General features: G+C 37.3%; 1 protein-coding gene across 1 annotated transcript in view; it reads right to left on the reverse strand.

Moving 5' to 3' along the window:
• The window catches only part of THSD7A (thrombospondin type 1 domain containing 7A), a 194,794-nt gene that overhangs the window by 57,941 nt on the left and 109,713 nt on the right, over positions 1 to 27,140 (reverse strand). Inside the window, exons 7-9 of the mRNA XM_071735333.1 lie at positions 17,178 to 17,369; positions 4,554 to 4,788; positions 1,517 to 1,632 (exon numbers count right to left, since the gene is read on the reverse strand). Of these exons, the coding sequence (XP_071591434.1) occupies positions 1,517 to 1,632; positions 4,554 to 4,788; positions 17,178 to 17,369 (543 nt within the window). The remainder of the gene's footprint in view (positions 1 to 1,516; positions 1,633 to 4,553; positions 4,789 to 17,177; positions 17,370 to 27,140) is intronic.

Here is a 27,140-nt window from a genome sequence, read left to right on the forward strand (position 1 = left end):
GCTGGCACAAGGGGTAAGACAGACGTGCAGCCCAGCAAAGCTGCTGACCAGCTTGCTGACACAAATGGGTAAACCCCATGAAATAAAGATTGTTTGTGTCTTATAAAAAAGAGTTGGGCTCACTGAATAGACAAAAGGGCCTGTATTGGTTCACAAATATTCTGCTTTCTAGCAACATACATGCTAGTTTGTAATCAGTATTGAAAATATGTCAGTTGCATCAAAGCCTTTGTTAAAATCCACAGAAACAAGAACACAGGAGGATGGCATTCCTGTCCAAGTTGACAACAAAATATTTCAGAAAGAACCATTAATATTGCTGTAAAATAAAACAGTATTAAATAGTGAATACCTTTTTCATAGATTCAGATTGAAAGGTTTTAACTCACTGTTCTTTTTCAAAGGCTATAAATTTAATCTTCCTAACGCCTTTTTTATTTGTTAGAATGCACTAAGCACTAATAGGAATTACTGCAAAAATTACTTTATGCTAGTGTCCTTTACAAAGCACAAAGAATTGGCCATGACATTTGAAGTGGGTATATTTGATGTAACAATATCTTACATTCTGATAATATGGTAGCTGTGAGTAATCACCATGTCCCACACAGGGATTAGCACCCTGTGGAACTCAGGGTATTACAGACTCCGTCTGTAATAGTACATATTAGAAAAATACCTCCTGTTAAGCCTGAAAGAGAAAAGGAGATAATGCAGAAAAATGTGGGCAATATTAAGCCAGTCATCACTTCAACATTATGTATGATTTCAATGATTTCAATGTAATAAATGTAATAAAAAATCAAGGGGGACCTGCACTGTTTTTAAGAGCGTTACCAAGTATATTAAAATGGTGTTGCAATCTATGGTTAAGTAGAGCCATTACCTTGAACGTAAAATCTGCTGGGTTTTGTTTGTTGTTGTTGGATTTGTTGATGTTGTTGTTGGGGTTTTTTTGCTGTTTTTTTTTTGTTTTGTTTTGTTTTTTGTTTGTTTTTTTTTTTTAATTTTCCTTCAATTTTCCTTGGAGTAGAAGAAAGCAGCCAAAATTATATACAAATGCCTATCTATCTATCCGTCTGCCTCCCAGTATACAGAACCTCAGGTTTCCTGATGAGCAAGCAGCATTTGTATTTTCAAATATCAAATCTGACCATTTTATAATCTGACAATTCAAATGCAGTTTCTACAATTGTAAAAGTATTGGGTTTAGTCTTACACTGTTATGTGCACTGTGACTGGTTATTTCTTTATCAGTGTGAGATGCCAATGGGAGTTTGTAACATAAAAGTAAGCAAAATGGGGAAAAAAACAAAGCAAACAGATGCTTATAGAACATTTACAGAAATAACTATTCTATTCAGCAAAAATATTATGTCATCCTTTCAGCTGCTCTACCAACTATCACACGTTCTCTCTCAGAAAGATGTGTGTAACTATCCCGCCAAAGGTGACAGCTACTCTACCTCATTTTTCTCTTACAATCTGTCTACTAGCACACAATGTATAAAATTACCTTCTTGACATGAAGAAGGACACAATGTCCATTCACTGAACGGAGTCACAATACAGTCCTTCCTACAGGGAAGCAGACAAGGCCTCACTGTTTCTGGTCGGAGGCTCTCAGGGCATCTAAAAAAAAAAACAAACAAATATAGCTGGTGGAAGAAAGTGAAAACTGGTGCATTCTGTATCTGGGGATTTAAGAAAATAAAAAAAAAGTAAAATAAATTTTAAAAATTAAATTAAAAAAATCATGATTCTTCACTTGCCCTTCAAAGCTCTGCCTCTTGAGTACTATTTTCAAGCTTCCAAATAATTATAATAAAAGCCATGTGTTTAGTTTAGCAAAATGCATTTTTGGCTCTTTATAAATTTAAAGAAACATACATGGAAGGAGGCATATGTAAACTAGATAAAATTGCTAACCCAGGAACAAACAGATATAAGCCAGACATCATTATGACAGAAGCCAGAAAAGAGTTTGAAATTTCCAGATCAACAAGACTGTGAAAGACAGTCAGAAAGGACAAAAAACGTTGTGTGTTATAGGAAGAGGATTGATCAACATATAAAAGGGATTATTGGGCTGCCACATATGGGACTCATTAACCTAGGTAACTTCCCCCCATTAGTATTTTTCACAAAGAACAAACAACTCTATACTTGTTTAAAGAATGATGTGCTAACTCTTGCAGAAATACTGCAAATCTTTAAAACAATTTCAAAATTACTGCTGTCCTAAAAGGACACAGAAGGTGGCCCATCACAGGAATATGTAAAGAAGTAAGAAAACAGCACTTATACATCATGGAGCTTTTGGCTCACTGCAGTAAAAACATTACTATGAGTATCTTTTCCTCTTGTGGCTGCTGGGCATCTTGGAGCAGAGACGAGAGGCTAGTTTTATATTTGGATTTTATATTTGGATCAGCTGAGGAAACTTGGCTTGTGCAATGTATCTTTCTTGCCAGGCAGAGCAAGTCTAGCGATTCACTACCAAGAAAATGTGGTCTCCACATTCAGTGGAAAACTACACCTATGCCACTGTGGGAAAAGCAAGAGGAAAGGAAAAGCTGCTTTGCAGCTTTACAGTAACATGTTCTTCAGCAATAGCACTTGCTAGTTCATAATTTCCATGGGTTCCTGTCAATTCACATTGAATTTTCTGTGTGTGATCCATTACTTTGAACTAGCAGCAACTTCTTGGTGCCCTCTTACAATGGCATCCCAATCTTTTCTCTTTTCTCCTCTAAAATACCAGTGTGAAATACCATGAAATATAGCAATGGCAACATGGATTTCCACCCCCTTTCTGCAAGCTCTCTTAATTTTTAAGTCAAATAGTGCCCTGTTTCTGTGTGATTTCTAAAACCAGAGTATGTATGCATGGGTGTAATATATATGGTCAAGTACACTAAAAAAATATCTGCTGTCAATCTTATACATTAAGTACACTTTCAGAAATTTTCTCTATGATTAAAATTGAAAATGCTCCTGAAATATATTGAACGTTGGCTTATTAATGGCTTTTTTCCCTAAAGAACAGAAATTATAAGCATACAAAAAAGACCAAATTATACCCATTTGGTGTTTCACTGAGAAATTCATCTTTCAGGAGCACTGAACATTACAATTCCTCTTCAGATCCTTGGGAAAGGCAATTAGTTCAATTAGAACACCATTTCTATCTTTTATATTGTTTGTATTTAGTATATGTGGCTTAAAGCAAAGTATTGATTTTTTTGCAGTCCTTACTCAAGGTCAAATTAAACAGAAGAGATACAAGCTGGAATCTGTAACTTGTGAGGTAGATAAGCCCAATAATATTGATTGTATCATACCAGAGTAATCCTTTTTATTAAGGGGAGTTTAAAACAAGGTTCCCATTTACATTTTCATGTTAAATGTCTGGGTCTTTAAAAGCAATTCCATTACTTGAATGTGACAATTTGAAGAATCAACCAAGATTTTTTTTCTCATTTCACAGGATTCATTTATGACACAATAAACCAGTCTGCCTCCCAACAATCTAAGGTCAGAGGCAGAGACATTAGCAGCAGATTTAAAAAGGATGATGTATCATTTGAGGTGGGGTTTTTTCTTAATGTAAAATGAGTACCAAATACAAGACATAATGGTATAATGACTGAATAGAATAACATTTCTATTTGTTGTCAATAGACGACAGTTTAGATTACTGAACGTGCTTAAATTATTCCCTATATTTCCATTTAAAGTAAATTAGGAATAAATCTACTGCTGAATAAAGCAACAAATGGTAGGCACCATGCAAATACTTAATACAAGAATAGCTGCCTCATGAACTTTCTGAACAACCTCTTCTATTAGCTTTTCCAGCTTTAAATCTGCCCTCAGTGGGATATATTTACAGATCACTAAACTGTATAAAGATATTATGCATTTTACTACCAGCTAATCTGTATTTAATCCTGGACATACATTAAACTGCAAAATTAAATCATTGGGCCAAAGGGATCTCTTAGAAAAACACCTCTGTGAGGAAAAAACCTCACAAAGGTTGTCAAATTAATGTTCCAATGAATGTTTCAAACTAATGCTCTGTCAGAGCTGTACTATACTTGATCTCCTCAGTCGACTTCTGAAAAGATGAACGTACGTGGGCTGCACTGTATTTAAAACCAAATGACCATTTTTCTGTACTAATCCATATAGTGCACAATTTGCTTGGGCATACCACAAGAATCTTGGAAATGGTGCTGCACTACACACCACACAGAGGCCTCAAGACTTAGGTTTTGACTTGACTTGACCTGATGATGGCAATGAGTCAACCATTCAGCTGCCAGCAAAATCACTGCTGTAAACATCATCCATAAAAAACAACACTTAGAAAGGTATCTTGCAGTCATGCAGCTTCACTTTCCTATTTTTTAAAGATATTGTTCCCTCATGAGACAAAAAAGCTAAGGGCCTTTTTTTGTCTGTGCATGTAGGCATTGGTGATATAAATATAAAGCGTTAAGATACAAAGATAATTATAGCTTGAAGATATTTGTTAAGATCTTTACTTTTTAGGACCCACTTGTCCCACGTTGACTCTCACACAGATGACCTTTCTTGTCTGCATCCCCACGGAACAGGTGGCCTCCCCGTTCCAGCTGGCAGAAGAGTTGAAAGCAGACACAGACGTATCCTCTATGCACTGTCCCCACGGGCCGGTCTGCCAATGATACACAGTGCAAGAGTGTTCATTACAGCTCCGTGTTTCCTGTAGGGCACTACTATTTGGGCACTGTATTCCTCCTGGAACAATAAAACAGGGCAAAAGTTCATGCAGTGGAAGGAAATAAAGAGTTTTATTAAAAAGCAACCAACAAACAAAAAACCAAATAAACCGAACAAAAACCAAGCCAACAAACCCACTTTGAAAAATTATCACTTTGACTACTATGAAAGAAAAGACATTCCTTTTTCCTTCTCTTCCTTTTTCCTCCTCTTCATATGCCCAATATTGACTTTGAGATATTTTAGTCAACAAATTAGATTACACAAAACAGACTGTATATGGACAGTAAATGTAAATGAGTACAATAAGAATGCACTTCTGTAATCATAACTTCTGTAACACACTAATATGTTTGATTTGGGGGCTCTATAAAGGAGACTGCAAGAGATCATGTAAGGAAGTATGAAGGCTGTTGACAGAAGAAATGGTTAAATATTCTAGCTATGCATGTGCAGAGAGCACTGTTTATGTGTAATTCACAGACCAATTAAAAAGATTTTTGGAGCTCCTGTCCTAGCTCCCAGTGGATATTTATCCGTGTTATGTAATTACCAAAATGGATGGCACAGCTGGGCAATTTCAGGCCCAGACCGAGGTAACAAAGGCTGTTGCAGGTTAAGATTAAAATGCATTCATGTGTCAACAATGGTGAAGAAAAGCTCAGATAATACTTTGTTATGTCTAGTCTCAGATAGAATGTTTGGGTTTTTTATACTTAAGCACTTCGAAGTTAATCTGGCCTCCCAGTACTCCATAAATAAAGAAAAGTTGATCAAAGGCTACTAGATGTCTAGTCCTGTGAGTAGACATCATGTTTGCTAGATCTCTGGTGTTGCTAGATATCCAGAATCTAGGCTTCAGAATCCATGAAAACATTCTGGTCTACACAGGTACAATAGGACTCCTATCTTGAAGTGATGGAAAGAAACAGAAAATCTAAATAACATTTATTCTTTCCTAAAAGATGAGAACACTAAGAAAGATAACTGAAACTAACAGTTTCTGGTAGTTACTGCAGATAAGCCATGCAATTTTCCTCTAAAAAGAAAAATGTGTGCTTATACCAAGTACATGTCAGAGAACATATGAGCCTTTATATTATATCCCAGTGTTGAGCTTTAGGTTGACCTCATGATCTGCAGACAGTCAAAAGGGAAGGTGTTTTAAGCACTCATTGTGAGAAAAACTAAACAGCTACATATAATCAAAGAAGCAATAAATACTCCAAGTTCTCCAATATAAGTAAGGTAAGTATTACAAGCATGAAAATACTTTATACCACAAGTTGCTTCTATGGGATGTCTAGATCTCCAGCAAGTATGAGGAAACAGTCATTCTAATGAAACCACAGGACAAGATCCAAATTCTAAAACTATTTCCATAGAATTATTTTTAATTTCTTCTTCTTTATTTTCTTCTTTTTAATTTTTTTCTTATAATATATGAATGTAATTAAACTATATCTAGCACTGTTTTTTCTCAGAATTTATTCTCAATTAATTCATCTCAGAATTAATTTCTCAGAATTTCCCAGACTCAAGCCTATCAGAATTCCTCAAAACATATATCAGTAAACAAAGCACCAAGACAAAAAGCCGATTTGTGTTTTCCTTAAAAAGGGGGAATAAAGTAAAATGGCAAACCAAAATAATGGTTATGTAATAAGTTTCAAAAAGTTACTCAAGCAGCTTCCTTCAGGAAATAAGAAATCTTCCCACCAACACCAGCAGATAGGAATATAACCAAGAAAATTAGGAAAGGAAGTGTATTTTGAGAAGAAAGGACGAGAGGAAATGGTTCCAAATTGCATCAGAGTAGGTTTAGATATTCGAAGAAACTTATTCAGTGAAAGGGTTATTAAATATTGGATAGGCTGCTTAGGGTGGTGATTGAAACAGCATCCCTGGAGGTGTTTATAAGACATGTAGATGTGGTGCTTAGGAATCTGGTTTAGCACTGCAGTCAGTAGAGTTCCAGTAGTGGTTGGACTCAGTGATCTTATAGATCTTTTCCAATGGCCTTACATGGAATAATTTTGTGAAAAAGAAATAAATCAAAGATAGTAAAGTTACAGATCACTAGACATGGGAAAAAATATTGATCCACATGAGGAGTCTATCCTCCAAGTACAATTGATAAAAAACAGGAGAATTTAGACAAGATAAGGAAAGGTTACCAAACAAATTATTTCCATCTGACGTTAGATCAAGAAGAAATACAAGGGAAATATTTAAGCAAATTTATAATTTAAAAGGGTGTGTGTGAAGGAGCATTTCCCCAGGAATGGATGCCATAGCCACAAGTTCCTAAAGCATTTGTTAATAAAGTGACAACTTAGATTGAGACTTGACAGCTGTGCGAGAATATATTCAAGGAAAAAACGAGGACATTGACTTGTAAATGAAAAGCAGAGGGACATGAATGTCTTCAGCTCAGCTCTGCTCAGATTAAGTAAGTAGTTAAAAATACTTTGTAAAAAATTCACAAAATGTTGAAATAATATTATTGAAATACAAAGCCAGTATCACCAGTACCAAATCTTTGTAATAATTAAAAAAACATTTAAAAAAAATAAATCTGTGTACCACTCTGTCCAGAAAAACAGCATTCCTTTGTGCATCCTCTAATTAAAGTAGCTATAGAAAAAGCAGAAGGGGTTGGGGAACCAGCAGTTGAGATGCCCTTTACAACATCTGTGTAGGGGTAACAAGTTCATGGCTTCTCAGTTTTAAAACCATTTCACCAAATAAGGACAGGTTTGACAGAAATAAAAAAATTAGTGAGCATCACAGAAAAAAAAAAAAGACAATTTTATCAAAATACATGGAAAAGGGGCATACATTACTAAGTACATTTTATATAATTCATGATCAGGTGACTGTAAATAACTGATTGGCAGTACTAAAAATAATCATCCCAAGGTTCAAAAAAGTTGGCATGCTAGCATTTCTTTTTGGTTTTAGATACTTAAGCAAAGCATGCTTGGAAATGAAAGGCTCACTTTGCATAGGGACTTGCATATTACTCATAAAATAGGAGAAATATGAGGGTAGTTTCCTTAAAAGCTTTAACATAACTGACATATTGTTAGATTGCTTTTCTCCCTAATTTGGAGCTGGTAATGGGTAAAAACCTCATTCTAGGATATTCAAGGATTGAATTTTTAAAATCTTTTTCTGTGACACCATCTTTATAACTTCCAAATTTCAGAAAGCTTAACATTTTTTAAAGCACTTAGGATCATTTTAATTACTCATTTTGATACCACTGATTTTACAAATGCGTTTAATTTTATGGGTGCCTTTTAAAACATCTGGAATAATCTTAAAGTTTGAGCAAACAGCTGCAACTGAAGTGCCTCTTGAAATCTAGAGAGTGTTACTAATTTCTTCCTTGCCATAGGAACAAGGTAGCTTGGGGTGAACATGGCCAGCACATGCAGAGTGACAACACAAGAAAAAAGACTGCCCTGTTGGTGCAGATCATAGAATTTTAGACCACATCTGGTCTACTTCTGCAGACATTCACCTTTTCTCACCTGGTACATATCAATTATACAAAGCAAGCAGATGTGCCTTGTAATACACAACAGGATGGGAGGTAGGGTGTGTCCCTGGGAGATGAGAGATCTGTCCTCAGGTCCTTTCTCAGACAGGATTGCAACCCCCAGACCCACACTCCAGGCAGAAATCTGAACTGAGGGGCTCCTGAACAACAAGGGAAACACAGCAACACCTTCTCTCCCCTGGCTCTTCTTCATAAGCAGGTGCCAGGTTCAAGTCTAGCCTGAAAATTCATGTTCCCCAGTTCTATAACTAAGTGCTTTTTTATTCCTGTTTCAGCTGAAATCAATTAAAACTCACGAAAATCCCTATTTTTGCCATAACTGATTCTTTGTTAAGTAAGTAATTTGTTGGGAAAAAAAATTACTCAATTCTATGTTTTGAGAGTTGTTACCAAGCACTGGTATTTCAAGCCAGGAAAATAGAAAAATTAAAACCAAACAAGTGTAAGAAGAGTAAACATATTAAAAAACCTTAAGTTTAACTGCTCTTTTGCAACTATGAAGTCAAAGTGCATTGTAACTTTAAAAAGAATCAAATTTTAAAGCATATCAAACATAATTTGCCTAGAATTGAGAAGAATTTCCTTTGATTCAGCTACTCCTCACATATTCAGTAAATAAATCTTGCAAATATATGAGATGCATAAGTTATTGGACCCAATGAGATTACATCCCTACATTACCTAACTGATGTTTAAGTCTGTGATATATGAGATCACACTAAATAGTCCTTCCAACATCATAGTTTGCTAATCTATGAACACACAATAGTATGTAATATGCCATTGTAAGACATTACTATACATGTGCATCCCTGCTCTAAGGGAATATTTCAAATAAAATCATCCTTCACTCTATTTTATTAAATTAAACTTTTAAATCAGATTATTTTTTCTTTGCATTTGACTCATGATGTTTGTTGTTCTTGGGTTTTTGTTTTTGGTATGGTTTTGATTGTTGTTTTTTTTTTTTAATCTTTACTTTTCCAAAATCAGTATCAGTCATTTACTACTAATAAAACTTGAGAACTGCAATATATCCACATTAGTGTTATTCTGTATGACACTGAATTGGCAGTGTCAGTCAATAGGAGTGTATGATCAATACAGACTCAATCACTGTAAGTAAATATTTACTAAAAAATTAAGACTCACACAGATAATGGCCAATGAAAAGTAGTCTTAGTCTGTATTAGTAATTATTAATAATTATATAAGATTCACTGTAAGTAGGAAATTTTCAAAATAACAGAAATATTAAACAGAAAAGAAAAATAGACAAACCTAGATTCAACAGATGTAGTCTGAGCTATCTATTAGGTAACATTATTGTGTCCTTTGCTGTCATTTTGTATTTTGAGAAAACGACTTTCCTGAGTTTCTTATTCTGTCATAAAGATGCATTTGACAGTGACACAAATGAGCTACCACTATGGGCAGGCTCACAGACAGGCAAATTTATAAATCACTTCACCTTTCAAACCTTCAAGCTGAGGACAATGATCTCAGAAAAGATAACACAAATGGTTATTGTGACACCAGTTTCCACATGGAGTCACTTCACAAACTGCAGGAAGTCTTTATTGTGAAGAAACAGGCTCCTCACTCTCTACCTACTGGGTGTAAGTAAATAAGCTCATCCAGATATGCATAACCACACTGTACTTGAGGCTCTGCAGTCTATGGTCTGCCCATGCAGAAGAGGTGCAGTTCTGAATGAAGAGATGCTGCTGAGAGGGCATACAGCTGAGGTCAGCCTCTAGCTCAAGGAGAAGTCAGTGTGGAGCTGGAGGGGCTGCTGTATCCCAGAGCTAATTATCAAACTTTGCCACTACTGGAATTTACATATGGCTTCAATTTTTCCTGTGAGCTGTTCTCGTCACCAAGGAATTATTATAATACTACTAAATTATTCCTATTCTAAGTCATGCAAGAAAATTGATTATACTGTGGCTGTTTCCTGGTGGCCAGCTATACTCACTTGATGGTTTCTTCAAACCAGTAGAATACATAACGGGGAAGCAATAAAAGTAAGGTCTTAAGTGTGAAATGAAATAGCTCTATCACGGACAGTCATCTGCCAACATTAATAAGGAAAGTGACAGAACTTAGTACTTTGTATTTCAAAGAGGAGGGAAAATGAACTATCACAGACCATGATTTGACAGGAAGCTATCTGAGATCCAGATAAAGGAATGCATTTCATATGGATTTACAGAGCCTCAAAAATTTCAATGGGGTGTTCATGTTTAAGTATCCCAGTGAACAAGAGTTAAGCAGTTCAGATATTTTGAGGAACTGCAGTAATGCTTTGATATATCCAGGCTTGCAGATTGAATTCTCCACAACTGGCAGGAAGATGAAAATGATCAAGGACTCAAAATGATAAAACTGGACTCCCTGTATCATCTTTAACCTTACCTGTAGGTTGGCAACAGACCTGCAAATTGTCTCATTAATTATTATCCAATTCTGATATCAAAGAAGTTGTTTTAATTTAGGTACAATATATTTGTCCTATTGTGTTCTGAAGAAAAACTATAGCACAGCTATATTATACAGGAATTACTATGAAATGACTTAACTAAACTTGTCTTTCATGCCAACAGTTCAAAGAAAGATTCAAAAGTCTGAAAGGGAACACTTATGGGACTGTTCACCTGAACAGAATTGATGGCTATTTTCAGACCTTAGTGTTAATGTACAAACAGAATTATTTGGTTTATATTTATGAGACTTGGGATTTTTAGTTATACATTACATTTACAAATGTAATTTACAAATTACAAATGCCCCTCCTCCTATCAGGCAGCTGATGAAGACCAGGTGGATAGGGGAGAATGGAAACAAGTCCCCCACCGAAAAGGCAAAAGAATTCTCTCCCAACCCCCACCACTCCCCCAGGTGCCCATAGAGAACAGATATGAGGCCCTGGACTCAGAGAATCAAGAAGAGGACAGACAAGAGGACGATCTGTCCATAAGGCCTCCCGTTCACCCCCTGTCCAGCAGACGGATTAAAACTTCACCTACAAAGAAAAGAAGAAGGGTAGTCGTAGTTGGTGACTCTCTTCTGAGGGGAACTGAGGGCCCTATATGCCGACCTGACCCATCCAATAGAGAGGTCTGCTGCCTTCCTGGTGCCCGGGTGAGGGATATTACTAAGAGACTCCCTCAACTAATTCAGTCCTCGGACTATTATCCACTGTTGGTAGTTCAGGCTGGCAGTCATGACATTATTGGAAGAAGTACAAGAGGGATTAAAAAGGACTTCAGGGCCCTGGGTCGGTTAGTCGATGGGTCAGGAGCACAGGTAGTCTTCGCCTCAGTTCCTGCAGTAGAAGGCTTAAATGAGGAGAGGACTAGGAAAACCCATCTCATTAATGGGTGGCTAAGGGACTGGTGCCACCGGCAGAACTTCGGGTTCTTCGACCATGGGGCAAATCCCAAACTGCCTTGTGTCATTAGATCTGATGGACTTCATCTAACTAACAGGGGGAAAAGGACTCTAGGTCATAGGTTGAAGGGGCTGATAAGGAGGGCTTTAAACTAGGTTTGAAGGGGGAGAGGGTTGAAACTGAGCTCTCCAGAGAGGAACCTAAAGGTGGACTACCCGAGATAAATGACAAACCAGCAGCCCAGCTGAAGTGCATGTACACCAATGCACGCAGCATGGGCAACAAACAGGAGGAGCTGGAAGCCATCGTGCGGCAGGAAAGCTATGATGTAGTCGCTATCACGGAAACGTGGTGGGATGACTCCCATGACTGGAGTGCTGCCATGGGTGGATACAGGCTCTTCAGAAGGGACAGGCAGGGTAGGAGAGGTGGAGGGGTAGCCCTATATGTTAGAGAATCTCTCAACACTGTAGAAGTTGAGACCACCAATAATAGGGCAGAATGCCTGTGGGTTAGAATCAGTGGGAAGGTCAACAAGGCCGATATCGTGATGGGAGTCTGTTACAGACCGCCCAATCAGGACGATGAGGTCGACGAAATATTCTACAAGCAACTGGAGGATGTTTCAAAATCATCATCCCTTATCCTCGTAGGTGACTTTAACTTGCCAGACATCTGCTGGGAACTCCACACTGCAGAGAGGAGGCAGTCTAGGAGATTCCTAGAGTGTATTGAAGATAACTTCCTGCTCCAACTAGTAAATGAGCCCACCAGGGACGGAGCCCCACTTGACCTTCTTTTCACAAACAGAGAGGGGCTGGTGGGAGATGTGGTGGTTGATGGACGACTGGGACTTAGTGACCATGAAATAATAGAGTTTTCAATACTCAGGGAAACAAGGAGGGTCGTCAGTAAAACGTCTGTGTTGGATTTCCGGAGAGCAGATTTTGGACTATTCAAAAGACTGGTTCAGAATATACCCTGGGAAACAACCCTTGAAAACAAAGGGGTCCAGGAGGGATGGACATACTTCAAAGAGCATATTCTGAAAGCACAGGAACAGGCTGTCCCAGAGTCCCGGAAGGCGAGCCGGCGGGGAAGGCAACCAGTCTGGCTGAACCGGGAGACTCTGAAAGAAATTAGGGTTAAGAAGAGGGCCTATCAATTATGGAAAAAAGGGCTAACTTCTCAGGAGGAATTTAGGAATATAGTCAGGTCATGTAGAAAGAGAATCAGAGAAACAAAAGCACTACATGAACTGAATCTTGCTACCTCTGTGAAGGACAATAAGAAATCCTTCTACAGATACATCAATAGCAAAAGAAGGGGCAAGGAAAACATTCATTCTGTACTGGACATGGGTGGGAATATAGTTATCAAAGATGAGGAAAAGGCTGAGGTATTTAACACCTTCTTTACCTCAGTTTTCAACAGAAAGACAGGTTATCCTGTTGACAGCAGGCTTCTGGAGCCTATAGAGGATGATAAAAATCTAAACAGCCCCCCTGTAATATTGAAGGACACAGTCAGTGACCTCTTGAGCTGCTTGGACCCCCACAAGTCTATGGGACCGGATGGGATCCACCCAAGAGTGATGAGGGAGCTGGCAGAAGAGCTTGCCAAGCCTCTCTCTATCATCTACCAACAGTCCTGGCTCACTGGGGACATCCCAGATGATTGGAAGTTGGCGAATGTCACGCCAATCCACAAAAAGGGCCGGAAGGAGGACCCGGGAAACTACAGGCCCGTCAGCCTGACCTCAGTGCCTGGCAGGGTTATGGAGCAGATCATCCTCAGTGCAATCACACAGCACCTGCAGGATGGGCAAGGGATCAGACCCAGCCAGCACGGGTTTAGGAAGGGCAGGTCCTGCCTGACCAACCTGATCTCCTTTTATGATCAGGTGACCCGTCTGATGGATGAGGGGAAGGCGGTGGATGTGGTCTACCTGGACTTCAGCAAAGCCTTTGACACCGTCCCCCACAGCATTCTCCTGAAAAAGCTGTCAGCCCACAGCTTGGACAGGAGCACCCTGTGCTGGGTTAGGAACTGGCTGGAGGGCCGGGCCCAGAGGGTGGTGGTGAACGGGGCTGCATCCAGTTGGCGGCCGGTCACCAGTGGTGTCCCCCAGGGATCAGTGTTGGGCCCAGTTCTTTTTAATATCTTTATCGATGACTTGGACGAAGGGATTGAGTCCATCATCAGCAAGTTCGCAGATGACACCAAGCTGGGGGGAAGTGTTGACCAACTCGAAGGCAGGAGGGCTCTGCAGAGGGACCTGGACAGACTGGAGAGCTGGGCCGATTCCAACGGGATGAGGTTCAACAAGGCCAAGTGCCGGGTCCTGCACTTTGGCCACAACAACCCCATGCAGCGCTACAGGCTGGGGACAGAGTGGCTGGAGAGCAGCCAGGCAGAAAGGGACCTGGGAGTCTGCATTAACAAGAAACTGAACATGAGCCAGCAGTGTGCCCAGGTGGCCAAGAAGGCCAATGGCATCCTGGCCTGTATCAGAAACAGCGTCACCAGCAGGTCCAGGGAGGTGATTCTTCCCCTGTACTCAGCGCTGGTGAGGCCACACCTCGAGTACTGTGTCCAGTTCTGGGCCCCTCAGTTTAAGAAGGATGTAGAGGCCCTGGAACAAGTCCAAAGGAGGGCAACCAGGCTGGTGAAGGGACTCGAGCACAGGCCCTATGGGGAGAGGCTGAGAGAGCTGGGGCTGTTCAGCCTGAAGAAGAGGAGGCTCAGGGGAGACCTCATTGCTGTCTACAACTACCTGAAAGGAGGATGTAGCGAGGTGGGAGCTGGACTCTTTTCACAGATGACCTCCAACAAGACAAGAGGACACAGTCTTAAGTTGCGCCAGGGGAGGTTTAGATTAGATATTAGAAAGAATTTCTTCACGGAGAGGGTGATTAGGCTATGGAATGGACTGCCCGGTGAGGTGGTAGATTCTCCGTCCCTGGAGACATTTAAAAAAAGACTGGATGTGGCACTCAGTGCCATGGTCTAGCAACTGCTCCAGTGGGTCAAGGGTTGGACTAGATGATCTCTGAGGTCCCTTCCAACCCGGCTAATTCTATGATTCTATGATTCTATGATTCTATGATTAACAGCAATGTCCGTTTTTAATAAGCTCTGAATAGACTTGAGAACTGCATGTTCTGCAAAAAACATACATGTGAGGCTCCTTATTATATCAGCAGCATGCAGTTGTTCAGATATATGAATATATTTTGTGCTTCCAGTACAGAAAATGACTTCCCAGCATCAACTACACAATCAGTATTACATGTTTGGGGACACAGCTGATCTGTCATGCAATTCTGCAGATGAAAAATCATTCAGTTGTTTGTCATGCAGCAAATTACTAAAAGGCCTGAGAGATGTAGAGAAGAAAAATGACAGTAACTCCAGTTCCAGTGAAGCATAAAAAACAGAAGATAAACTGATACTTTTTGAATATAATACAAGCAAAGGTGAAAAGTACGTTCCACCTAGAGTTGTAATGATATGTTAGGCTTTACAACCTTAGGAAGGTTGTTTTATTTATTTATGAACTTTTATTCTCTGGAGTTTATACAGAGTACAAAGGAGCATGGTGTTGAAGATCTCTGACCAAGATGTGAGGGAATTGCTAAAAGCCAGGTAGAGATACCAGCTCATAACCTTAAAAAAAGCACAGAATAACCTCATCTCAGAACAGTGGTAGAGGCCAGGGTTCAAGCAAAGCTGAAGCACTACATCTAAGTAATGATTTGGCTCTTCACTACTGCCTGTGTGGTTTAAGTTCTGTCATTCCTTGTGATAACTAAGTGCTGGTTTTCATCACTAAAATACAGATAGAAATAAAATTCACTGAGTAAAACCCAGGCTATGCTTAACTGCTTGGCTGCATCTGGAGTCTTGTAAATTATCCTAAGATGTGTTAAGTATCATTGTCAGAAATGAGTACTTTTTAAAATAAAGAATAAGAAAGTGTAATAGTTTTCTGGTGTAATTTAGGTTTTCACTTTTGTGGCATGTTTGTCAGGATGTTAAATATCTGCCTCCAGTAAAATCACATAAGCATATCAAAAAGCTATTACCTTGACACACAGAGAAAAGCAAGAAGCACGTGAATATGTTTCTTTGAATCATCATACAAAAATATGGCTCTGTGTTCCAAAAGGTGCCCATTTGACACAGAATAATAAAGGGACACTATAAAACCAATTTTATTTCTTATTTTAAGCTCATTGCTACTTTATTATATAGATTCATCTAAGTAATTTATTACTTGAATCATCTAGTAAAATATACTTTTAGTTGACTCTTACACTCCTAGCAAAGGTCCTTTCAGGGATACAGTGAAAAGTGCCTGCTAAATTTTAATTTTTTAATGCAATTTAGCAATGAAGTTAGATGTGTTTGCAGAGAAGTGTTGTGGTATGCAACAGAATCTGTCCCTTTCTTTTTCCATTTCATAGAACAGATACTTAGAGTTTTCACTTGTCATCTAAATTTCCTCTTAACTTGAAGTAATATAATGCTTAATATTTTTAAAGAGCTAAACCATACATGAAATGATTTTGAATTAAAGGCATTTTACTTTTCTGTCAGTAATACACATGATTAAATGTTTCCCAAGAACTCTTGGGTATCTATGTCTCCTTGCTGCCAGTGTTGCATGAGGCATTTTACCAGTTCCATCCTGGCACTCCTGACATGAACATTTTAGAAGAGTGTTGCATATAGAATATATTTGCTCTATTATGTCCCAAGATACTTAGGGATAAAAGAAAAACAATTTTAGGAAGTATGAAAAATCATCCAAGAATAGACATGGGCCTACAAATAAACCCTTTTTCTTCTCCTTTATGATCCAGCTATGTCTTATTTTTGCACGTGCTGCAGACGGTGCACAAGGACCGATTGCATGAATGGAAACCATTCACTTGAGTGAAAGCTTGCAGAGTAAAGCCAAAATCTTAGTATGAAAAATAAATGTTAATGAGCTAAAACTAGTTACCAATTTGAGCTACAAAGCTATTCTGTACCTACTAAAACTCTGATCTTTTCAGCATATATACCTACATCCTTCTAAACTGGATCTATATTACAGTTACTAATGATCCGCTCATAGGGTTCATCTAACTGAGGGGTCCACATAGAATAAACTGTTTGTCTTGTTTAATTGTAACAGAAAACAAGAAAATCACATATTTGAAATCAAAACAGTGAAAATGTTCTGAACAATAAGCCCCAGCAACATCCACAAGCAAAATCAAATCTCCCCTTCAAAACACACCATGAGTAAATACAGGACAAACCATTTAAAAATTTTTTCTCTGTTTAAAAAAACCAAAACTGCCGATTGATCTCATTAATCAAAAACTCTGCCTTTCCAAAGACGCTGGAGAATTCACAAACTGAACAAGAAGCTGTAAGAATATGTGACCTTACCTTCACCTGCATATGCCAGAATGGAGCGGGCACGCATCTGCTTCCCTTCTGTGGTTTTGCCGGAGCAGGTGTGTGAGCAGGAGGACCATGGAGACCACATGCTGAGCACACAGTCCTTTGGGCAAGGAGCTTCGCAGACAACCGGGATTGGGTAGATTGCATCTCTACACAGCTGTCTGTCAACCTCTTCTCCTGGGAAAGAAAAGGCCAATAGCAGTCTATCATTTGGTTAAATTAACTTAAAATGAGCTATCTAGTCCAGATGGGCACACAGATAAATTAGATTCTGTTCTCCTATATAAACAAAGTAAATCGATTTTTTATTGAAATCACTTGTCTTCTCTGCCATGATTCAAGAGGAACATGCTTAAACCTAGTTTAATTTGATATTTGGCTGAAATGAATGCCAGCCTGGGTGGTCTTTAGGCTTTCATTTTGTTATTATGTATTTGATTCTACAGAAAATCCTAATGTGAATAACAGAGTGTATAATATACCTACAGTAAACTGCTAAGTCATGTACATTAATCATCTACTCTTCATACATGTTGGTGGGAGAAGGGGGAAGGCACCCAAACTTCAAGTTGTTTTATAACCCACAACTCATCCTATGAACTGCAGTTACACATCAAATATGAAGATTCACAGTAAAGTGCAACGAGTATTCTTGTTTGGTTAGAAAGATCTTTATTTGTTAGCCATGCCAGTAATACATCAGTCTTTGAGTGATGGAAGTATAAAAGATCTATGCATTTGTATTCTGTCACATCAATGTACACATTTCATTATAATAAAAAATTGCAGGAGAGTATAAATTGTTTAATGAAATACTAGCTAGTGCTTAAGTAACTGAGCTACTTTTGTTTTCAGTAAGGAAATCATAGGAGCACTGTGTCCAAGATCAGTGTGACCAGCACCAGCACCGTAATCACAAAGTTGTTAGTTTTGTACAGTGTCACATGATTTCCTGGTTAAATCAGTTAATACCCATTAAATTAGGACCTCTGTTCAGAGGTCAGTAAGTTTCACTAACAGTGACAAAAGCCTCAGGATAAATCTTCACTTCAGAGCAGACGAGGGAGAAAATGAACTAAGTGATCTGCAATGAATCTGTCTTTAATGCAAAAAAAAAAAAAAAAAAAAAAAATTGTTAGAAATAATCATTAAATGCTCTAAAATTTAATTATAATCATTTATACATCATTCACTGCTTGTAAACACATGGATTCTGAAAAACTGTGTGCACTGTGAATGCTGTAAATGAAGCCACAGACCTGGAAACAATGCTTTGCCCAAGCAAAGAATAACAACAGAATGAATCAAACACTAATCTAAACTGAAACTACATTTTATACATGTACTACATTTAATACAAGGTTTACAGTCTTACTCTCAAATAAGAATCTCTGATAAGCAAAGTTCCTTCACATAGGAGGTTCTTCAGCAACAGTGACACATCATGAGTCCCAGAATTATTAATGACCAAATTCTTTACAAAAAGAGGAAAAGACTAGGGCCATTTATCCAACATTATCTCCCTTTAACTAGTATAAAATATTTTATTCATACAGAAATTTTAGGCGCAACAGAACTGCAAATATAAATCTTCTTTGGCTGTGCAAACCAGAAATCCTACAGCTCATGCTTTTAAAATAGCCTAAAGTAGTCATGACCATTTGAATTATAAAGACCTTTGAGATCAAGTCAGTCTCAAGAGCTGTATTTTCCCATATTAAAGATACAAATTCAAGCCCTACCAAAGGCTTCATAAGTGTCCCACATCAAGTTCAGCTTCCCTCACTGGACTCTCTCTGCATCAATTCCTCCATCTCTTGTAGCCCAGGTCATCACATCCTGACTACAGTGCAGGAGGGAATCCTGCCTGCTTCATCAGAATGGTACATGTTTGGGTTGACAAGACAGAGGAGAAGACTGCAAACTTCTTTTCCAAATAATAGAAGGAAAAAAAATCTAGAAATAGGCTGAGCCTTACTCTCCAGTTTATCCACCAGCAGGTAAGACCCAATGAAATACTGCTAGGACACTCTCATATATTGCAAGAAATACCACTATTAGAATTAAGTATGTCACGGTGTAAACATACAGTACTATATTGAGCTTATTTATAGCCTACCAACTAGTAATTTGAAACTCAAGCTATATTTGGGGGTCATACTGAGAAATTATGTTCAACTAGTCTGAGTTAATATTAAAAAAAAAAAACAAACTCTTTCTTTAACTCTCCCAAAATCAAATCTCTCTTTAATCCTTTGCTTTTATAAAGAAAATATTCTCTAAACATATGTCTTCCACACTAGCATTTGTATTTTGTCAACTCTCCAGTTCTTTTCTGGTTAATTCAATAGCATAGATATGCAGTTGGAAGGAATGTTTTATAATGGTTACTTCTTATCTTCAGGGAGATATTTCATTTAGAGTAAATTGTTTCTGACATTTCACTAATGATTTTATCAACAACTTGACCTTTGTGCCTTCCTCTTTAAAGTGCACAGTATAGCCAACTACCAGGAACCACTCAACCATGCACTGGGAACAATGCCAATGTAAAGACTAAAGCTACTTAGAAAAAGTCCCTTTTGTAAAACTCTGCCATGTGCAGTCTAATATTTTATTTGAACTTTATAGACTAAAATAGGTGCAATTTATGTTGCACAAGATTCAAAGAAACATGAGTGAAAGGTCCCTGTCCTGAATTATTCATACTGAAATCAACAGAATGACTAAAAGTGAAACCGAGAAAGATAAAACCAGAATATAGCCTTTCTGTCAGGCAAACTCTTCACCATTTATCAGTTGATTTGCTCATAAAATCTGGAGTCTAGCACTAATCCATGTTCAGAAATAGTGCCTCTGTAGTTGAATGATAGTTCTCTCATGTAACAGATCCACATTTGGGGTTAAATGATCCAAACTGCACTAAAGGGAGTGACTGCATGTAGAAATGCCAGGACGTAAAAAGGTTTGATTTTTCAAGGATTTAAAATGATAAAAACTGGTTAAACCTTTGCTGGGTTTGTCACAGACTTGAGTCATTGGTGAAGACCCACCAAGGCCTTTTAAATATACATCTTCAAGTATTACAGGGGATCCAACCAGAAAATCAGCAAGGCCAGTCACTACACATCAAAACTTCCTTGTGGCCACCTTCCTGGTGTAAAGACCTCCTAGTCTGTGTGCACACATCAAAGCCATTAGTGAACTACTGCTCTATTTAATTGCTTTAAAGAATATTAAAAAAAGAAAAAAAACCCAACCTCCCTAATGAATAGACAAATATTTACAGATTACAGAGATGCAGTTTGAGAACAGCAAGCTGGAGGAACTGGCTAACTGTTTGTATGTATCAGACTACTTCCATGCCACCATTCTGATTTATTACATTCATGAAGCACATATGGCACCTGTGAAAATTTGGTCTGGATGCTAGAGCATCTACATTCTGTGTTTAATGTAGTTGAACCATGTTACTCATTTGTGGTTTTGTTTACTCATCTGTAAAATGTGTCTGATATTTAAGTTTCCTTTAAAATGCTTTAAGAACTTTCCATTGGGAAACATCCCCAAAGCTGGTGGTATCACTAGATACACAGGGCAAGGGAAGCTTCTTACTCTTTGTGCATCTTTTAATGAGATACATGCTTCACTGCATAGTAAAAAAATGCTGTCATATTCTGACCTGTAGTAAATGGGTAGACAAGTGCTTAACAGAGGGCAAAAAAATTTAAAGCCTTAAAATGAACAGTAAAATCACTGCTAAATTCAGTGAAGCATAGAGTACAATTGGGAAAAAAAACACAACAGGGAAAAAAAAACGCTGCAGGGGTCCTATACAATAAAGCAATGTACGTGGACTCAGTCCTGTTCCTGGAAACCAGCTAAAGTCTCTGAAATGCTGAAATAAAAACCTTATGTAAACTAAGGAAAAAACTTGACAATAAAATCACAATAAATGGTATCAAATAAAAAAAATCCTTTGCACATTAATATTGAACAATTTTTTCAAAGCCTGTAGAATCAATAAAGGACTACTATATCACAGAGTGGTAAAACATAAAATGCACTTACATTTTAAAGTTCAAAAAACAATTAAAGACTGCAGCTGAGCCTAAATACTAAAACTGCAGATTTCAGACTCTGTACTGCTCAGCTGAACATGTCCAAATTCACTAGTATGTCTCCAACTCTAATTGAAAAACCCAAATAGCTCATTTATGCCAATATCTTCTTTTTTGTGGCTCCTGGTAGCCACATATAATAGTTTGCTTTTAAGCACAAAAGATCACAGAGAATGAGAGCTCATCATTCAAGTGTTTTTTTAACCCAAACTTTTAAAATGACAATGTATATAAATGACAATACTGTGTCATGTAAATGTGACTATATCAGGTTTGTTGGCTTGTGGTTTCTTGGCTTTTCTTGGCTTTTTAGACTTCTAATGACTTGCTCAGCTGATGTCTCTCACGGTTTTCTTGTCTTGACAGTAAAGCTGAAAAGGAGGTGCATAATCTGGTGTCAATAGGAAACCTGCTGGGCACCTGAAATACTTGGTAAGGTACCCAACAGATCAATTTTAAAAATGCTTGGTGTCTGTGGACGAAAAAGGCCTTGCTATTACTCAATTGCCCTCAATACTGTAGATAAATTTGGAGGCTGCAGGAAAAAAAGTAGAGTTCACACAGTGTTAAAAACCCGTGAGCTGTGCTGGTTGCCATCCGCTGTTTCCTGATTTACCTGTTTAGAAAAGTTATCAATGGGAAACAATTGCACACCTCATATATGAGCTGTAAAGTTTGAAATGGTCAAGACTGTTCTTTGCCTTGAATTTCCATGTATTTTCCCACATGCATTCCTCCCACATGAGGACATGTTTGCATCCTAATGCTTCAAACACGTCAGTCATCCAACACCTTGAATGACCTCCTCATACCGGCTGAGGAGCTACAGCTGCTCTGGGGACTCTGCTCATCAAGAACAAAATATGCCTACCTGTATTCAAAACTCAGTAAAACCATATCTGTTCTTTGTGGTCTGTCAGTCCTGTTTTTCATGTGAAACTAACTTTAACCTGTACCCAAAGTTAGTACTTAATAAATTTATATAAGATACAATTTTAAAATTTTTGCATTATTCTTATAGAGGTACAAAGAATTTTACTTGAAGAAGGGAAAATACCTTTCAATTTTTTTTCTTACATTTCTGAAATACCTATATGTCTTTTAATTATAATTCAGGGGAAAAAAAAAAAAGTAACAGTCTAATATGTAATTGCCTTGAAGTTATGGGACTATCAAAACTAGACTTCAAAACTATAAAAAATCATTGATGACTTTAACTCACATTACCTTCCTAATTCTAAAGTAGACACACAACCCCCCCCAAATCACTGAAATAAGAGAAAACATAAAAAAACCAAATTTGAAGTCTTCTACTAGACTTTCAGCAGCAAGAACTTTGTCTACATATTGGCTGATTAATCTAAGGCAAAATGGGTAATTCTTCACATTACAGAAAAGCTATTAAAATCATTACAAACCCACTCAATTTCTGATGCTAGGACACTTTTTATCTGCTAATAAGCACACAGCAATCAATCAACAGGATAAACTAACACTATAATTTTAATAGTGTTGTAGTCCTTTCCAATCACTAAGCAAGAAACAGTCACCAAAGTTGCCAGAAAAGGATATATCCTGCCTGACTGACATGAACTGTCACAGCAAAATAACTTTTCCTTCCAAAAGCCTGGTGCTGGAGGAGTAGGGTGGATTTTTCTTATTTCAGCAACCAGAAGAGGTAGAGAACTGGGTTGTGAACTATACATAGTAAAAAGTGTAGGCCCATAATGCTTCCATTCAGCTTCTGTCCTCTTGCACAATCAGGCACTTGTGATCTCTCATTCAAATCTCCTTATCTTATTTGCCCTTTATCAGAAGTACTGAATGGAAATTCAGCCTGAAAAGATGACCCTTTTTTTTTTTTTTTTTTTTTTTTTAATTCTATTTGTTTTGCTGTTTGGTTGCTTTGTTTTGTTGTTGTTTTTTCTTATAGAAGATGAACTCTGAGAGAAGATGTCTCTAATTAACATGCACATACAAGTGTGAAAAGCTGACCCAGATTTTTCAGTAAGGAGAATTTAGAATTTAATCTCCGAAAAACTAATCAAATAAGCCACAGAAAGGGCAAGCAATAATATTTACATGCAATTCATCATTTACTATCTTGTTTAGCCCAACAATCTTAAGAGTATTTGGAGGGGGAAAAAAAGCAGCAACAGTATCTGACTGACAGACCAATTTTTCTCTTGAATCAGTTCAGTGCTTGTATATAACATATACTTTGACAGACATTAGGATACTTTAAATGTTTTATTAATCCCAGAAGCCTTCACAGCATCTTGACAGTGTTTATTCTTATCTCTTCTAAAGATAAAGGCTGTCAACATAAGCTTTAATGTTACTAAAATGACAAGTGTCCTTGAAAACAGCAGCAACACTATGTTACCTCATACGTAATTATTTTCTGTTCTAGTTCTCAAATGACCAGCTGTCAAAAAAACCTATCTGCATGAGGCAGGTTGATAAATTTTCAACATTTTCAATAATTTTTAACCTCTCTAATTATTGAACATAAAGCAACATTCACTTGGAATTTATATTCCTAGTATATTCTTCAGCTGTAAAGCTTTTCAACAAACAAAATTTGAAAAGATGATGTATTTTCCCCTTGTTTTATTTTCACCAAGAGAAGTTTCTGCATTCATTGCTACTGTTTAGGTGCCTATCTTGTAACTCCAAGTGTTAATCAGTTAATCAGTTACTAATTCCCTAATCACATGCATTTCTCTCAACTGCTTTTGCTAAGTAGCATTTGCATTTAATTAAGTACATCTTAATTAGTTGATGGTTAATATTTGTGAAGTCATTTTCTTCTAAGAAGCCTAAGTAGAAATGGCAGTGATTTCAATGAAGACAAATACACTAGTTTCTCACATCTGCTCATTATGCAAAAATGAAAGTTGTTTAATGATATGAAAACACTGTAAGATTGTAAACTGTTTGATTGGGTGATTTGTGTGTGACCACTTAGTGTAGTTTTTTTTCAATGTAGAAATTCAAGTAGTACCTTACAATCTAGTCCTTCCTAAGAGAAAAATTATAAATATGATTTGACCTCTTATTAAAAAATCATAGTGAATGTCATAACACTAATGATTAAAAAAAAAAAAACAACCAATGAAAAATTTGATAGCACAAGCACATTAACCTTCACCTTATCTACACATTTAACCATGACTGCACATACAAATCATTAAAATATAGAAAAGACCACTGAATACTCCTCTTTTACTATGCAAGTACCAGAAGACGTGTATCTTCCAAAATATAATCCTAAACTTTAAAATGTGAATTAGGGGTTTTTGTTGTTTTTTTTTTTTTAAAGCAGTTGCTATGAAATGATAATGGCAGGAACTAATACTATACAAAAGGAGAAGATTTGGATCTTAGAAACCCATAATAACCAGTGTTTTTGAAATCAAAGATAATAACATTTTCACGTCAACACACTTTAGGGAAAAAAATCACAATATTTTTAAGATATTATATTCCTTAATGTGATGGAAGACCACGTTTTAGAATCAATAACTTTTTTTATTTTCCTCACGTATTCACCTTATGGAAAAAGAAAATTTGACAGGTGGGAACATAGTGTCTTTGAGAGCTGATACATGCAGAAATCTAATTCCAACAATAGCTACTAAGTGCTTCTGCTCCTTCTCTGTAACCAAACCAGTAAATGCTACCAGTACACGTCAGCTACATCTTAAAAGAGCAGCCTGTGTTTGCTGTCCCACAAAATCAGCTATGCGGAAGGAAGGCAAGAATGAGTTACCCCCTGAGAGTGGTTTATTGGAAAGCTAATAGATATCAAAGGGATTCTGCTACAGAGGCAAGACTATTCTGGTTGCACAATTTCTTCTCTGTCCTTATGCTCATTCGGAGTCTCAGCCACACAAATTTTCAGGAATCACCAAACTCAAAGTAACACACCTTACGTCAAAATAATCACAGCAACAAAAGGACAACTCCAAAATAAAATTTAAGAACATATTTTAAAAATGTATATTTCCTGCCAAAATATTTTCTGATATGAATGGTTAAAAATAAGGAACACACAGTGTTAGATATTATATTAATGCTTCCAGTAATCCCATTGTCATGTCTGATAATAGAAAACATATGTACCTTCATTTATATTAAAGTCATCAATCAGGATTACAGTCATGTAGATAGAGTCTAAATTTGACAGAGGGAAATTAATGCAGGGAAAGGAATAGTAGTGCTTTACCCAAATAATATTTTTTGATGTAAAATGTCATGTCATCTGGCCAGATTTAACAATAGGTTTAAAAAATAATATACTATAATTATGTTAGCTCAGAAATACACAGTAACCTGATTTATGTAGCTGGGGGGGAAAAAAAAAAGCCACCTTACTTGTTTTTCCATTTAAGTGCAAACTTCTTATTTATGCTTGAAATATTCACTTGATGAGAAAAGTGGAAGCAACTGTTCTGCTCTCTTTGTCATTTTAACAAGAGCATTATTTTGTGGTACCCAATTTCAAACTCTTCCTCTTATTTCTGTATCCCCTCTCTTATTTTCCACTATGCTTTGCTAAACACACTCAGGTTGAATAAGTAAATGACATACATTCACCCAGAAAATATGGAAAAAGGTTTTCCATTTCTCTCTGTATTTATTTACATAGGATCAGTTTTACAGAATCACAGAATAATTTGGGTTTGAAGGGACCACTTGGCTGCCTGTGTAGCTCCTAATTAAAAAAAAAAAAATTATACATGAGGTCAGTTCCTTCACCTATACACATGGAGGCACACAGAAGTTGTCTTACAGCACTATGGCTTAAAAAGTAACATGGTCTTTTTATCTGTGACACAACACAACAAGTTACTGAGTGCAACTTTTGTATTATGCACCAAAGCTTTGAATTTTCACTCCTTCTGATACCACCAAATACTCATCAGCATGAAGAGGCTGTATCTGAACTAGTAGTGATAATGTATTGCTGAAAAAGTCATCTAAAGGGGAATACTGAAGAATTAACCCAAACTAATTAAAATGGGATCCTGAAGGAGATTAGTTCAACTGTATAAACATTTTGTGTGGTTATCCTTATTCTGAATGAAAGAGAAAATTCTTAACAAGGAGAATTAAGGCCACCTTAATTCTGAATAAGAGGATTCACATACCCATTTAATAAAGTTTGACTAATATTATTTCTGCAGTTAATTTGGATCAACTTTCCTAAGTGTCCCCATGCAGCCAAGGCAAAGTAAAGAAGACCTGAAACATGATCTACCTTTAGCAAAAAATCTGCTATACTTTATGCCATTTCAGACTGGAACCACAGAAATAGTAGTCCGGGAAGGAGCCCAGGAGAGTACCTGCACATTACCTAAGAACAGCAGTAAGATTTTCCTACAGTTTGACAGGTAGTTGAAGCATTTTCATGGTTCATTTGCTAATGTAGTCTCACTGAGAATGATAAGGAACAGAGAATACAAGTGTATTGATCATAACCAAGCACAGCTGCCTTCTAGCATCAAATAAGCCAATCAAACGTCATCTTGATATGAAAGAAAAAGTACATTTGATGACAGCCTACGGTCCCATTGAGAATATAATCAATATCAGTCATGGGACTGAGTGTGATCAATACGTCAGACCAATAGGCCATTTTAAGCCTAAAATGGGAAAGGAGGGGAAAAGTGCTGACAGAGCTATAAGGAAACAAGAAGGCGCAGTACAAATCTGGACAATGAGATCACTTGAAAATTCAGACTGTGTTTCTAAGAACACTTGGCAAAAGCAACAGCTCACTTTAAAATCATATAAAATATAGCTGAATCCATTCTATATA

Source organism: Heliangelus exortis, chromosome 2 (genome assembly GCF_036169615.1).
Source record: "Heliangelus exortis chromosome 2, bHelExo1.hap1, whole genome shotgun sequence".
Lineage (NCBI taxonomy): Eukaryota > Metazoa > Chordata > Aves > Apodiformes > Trochilidae > Heliangelus > Heliangelus exortis.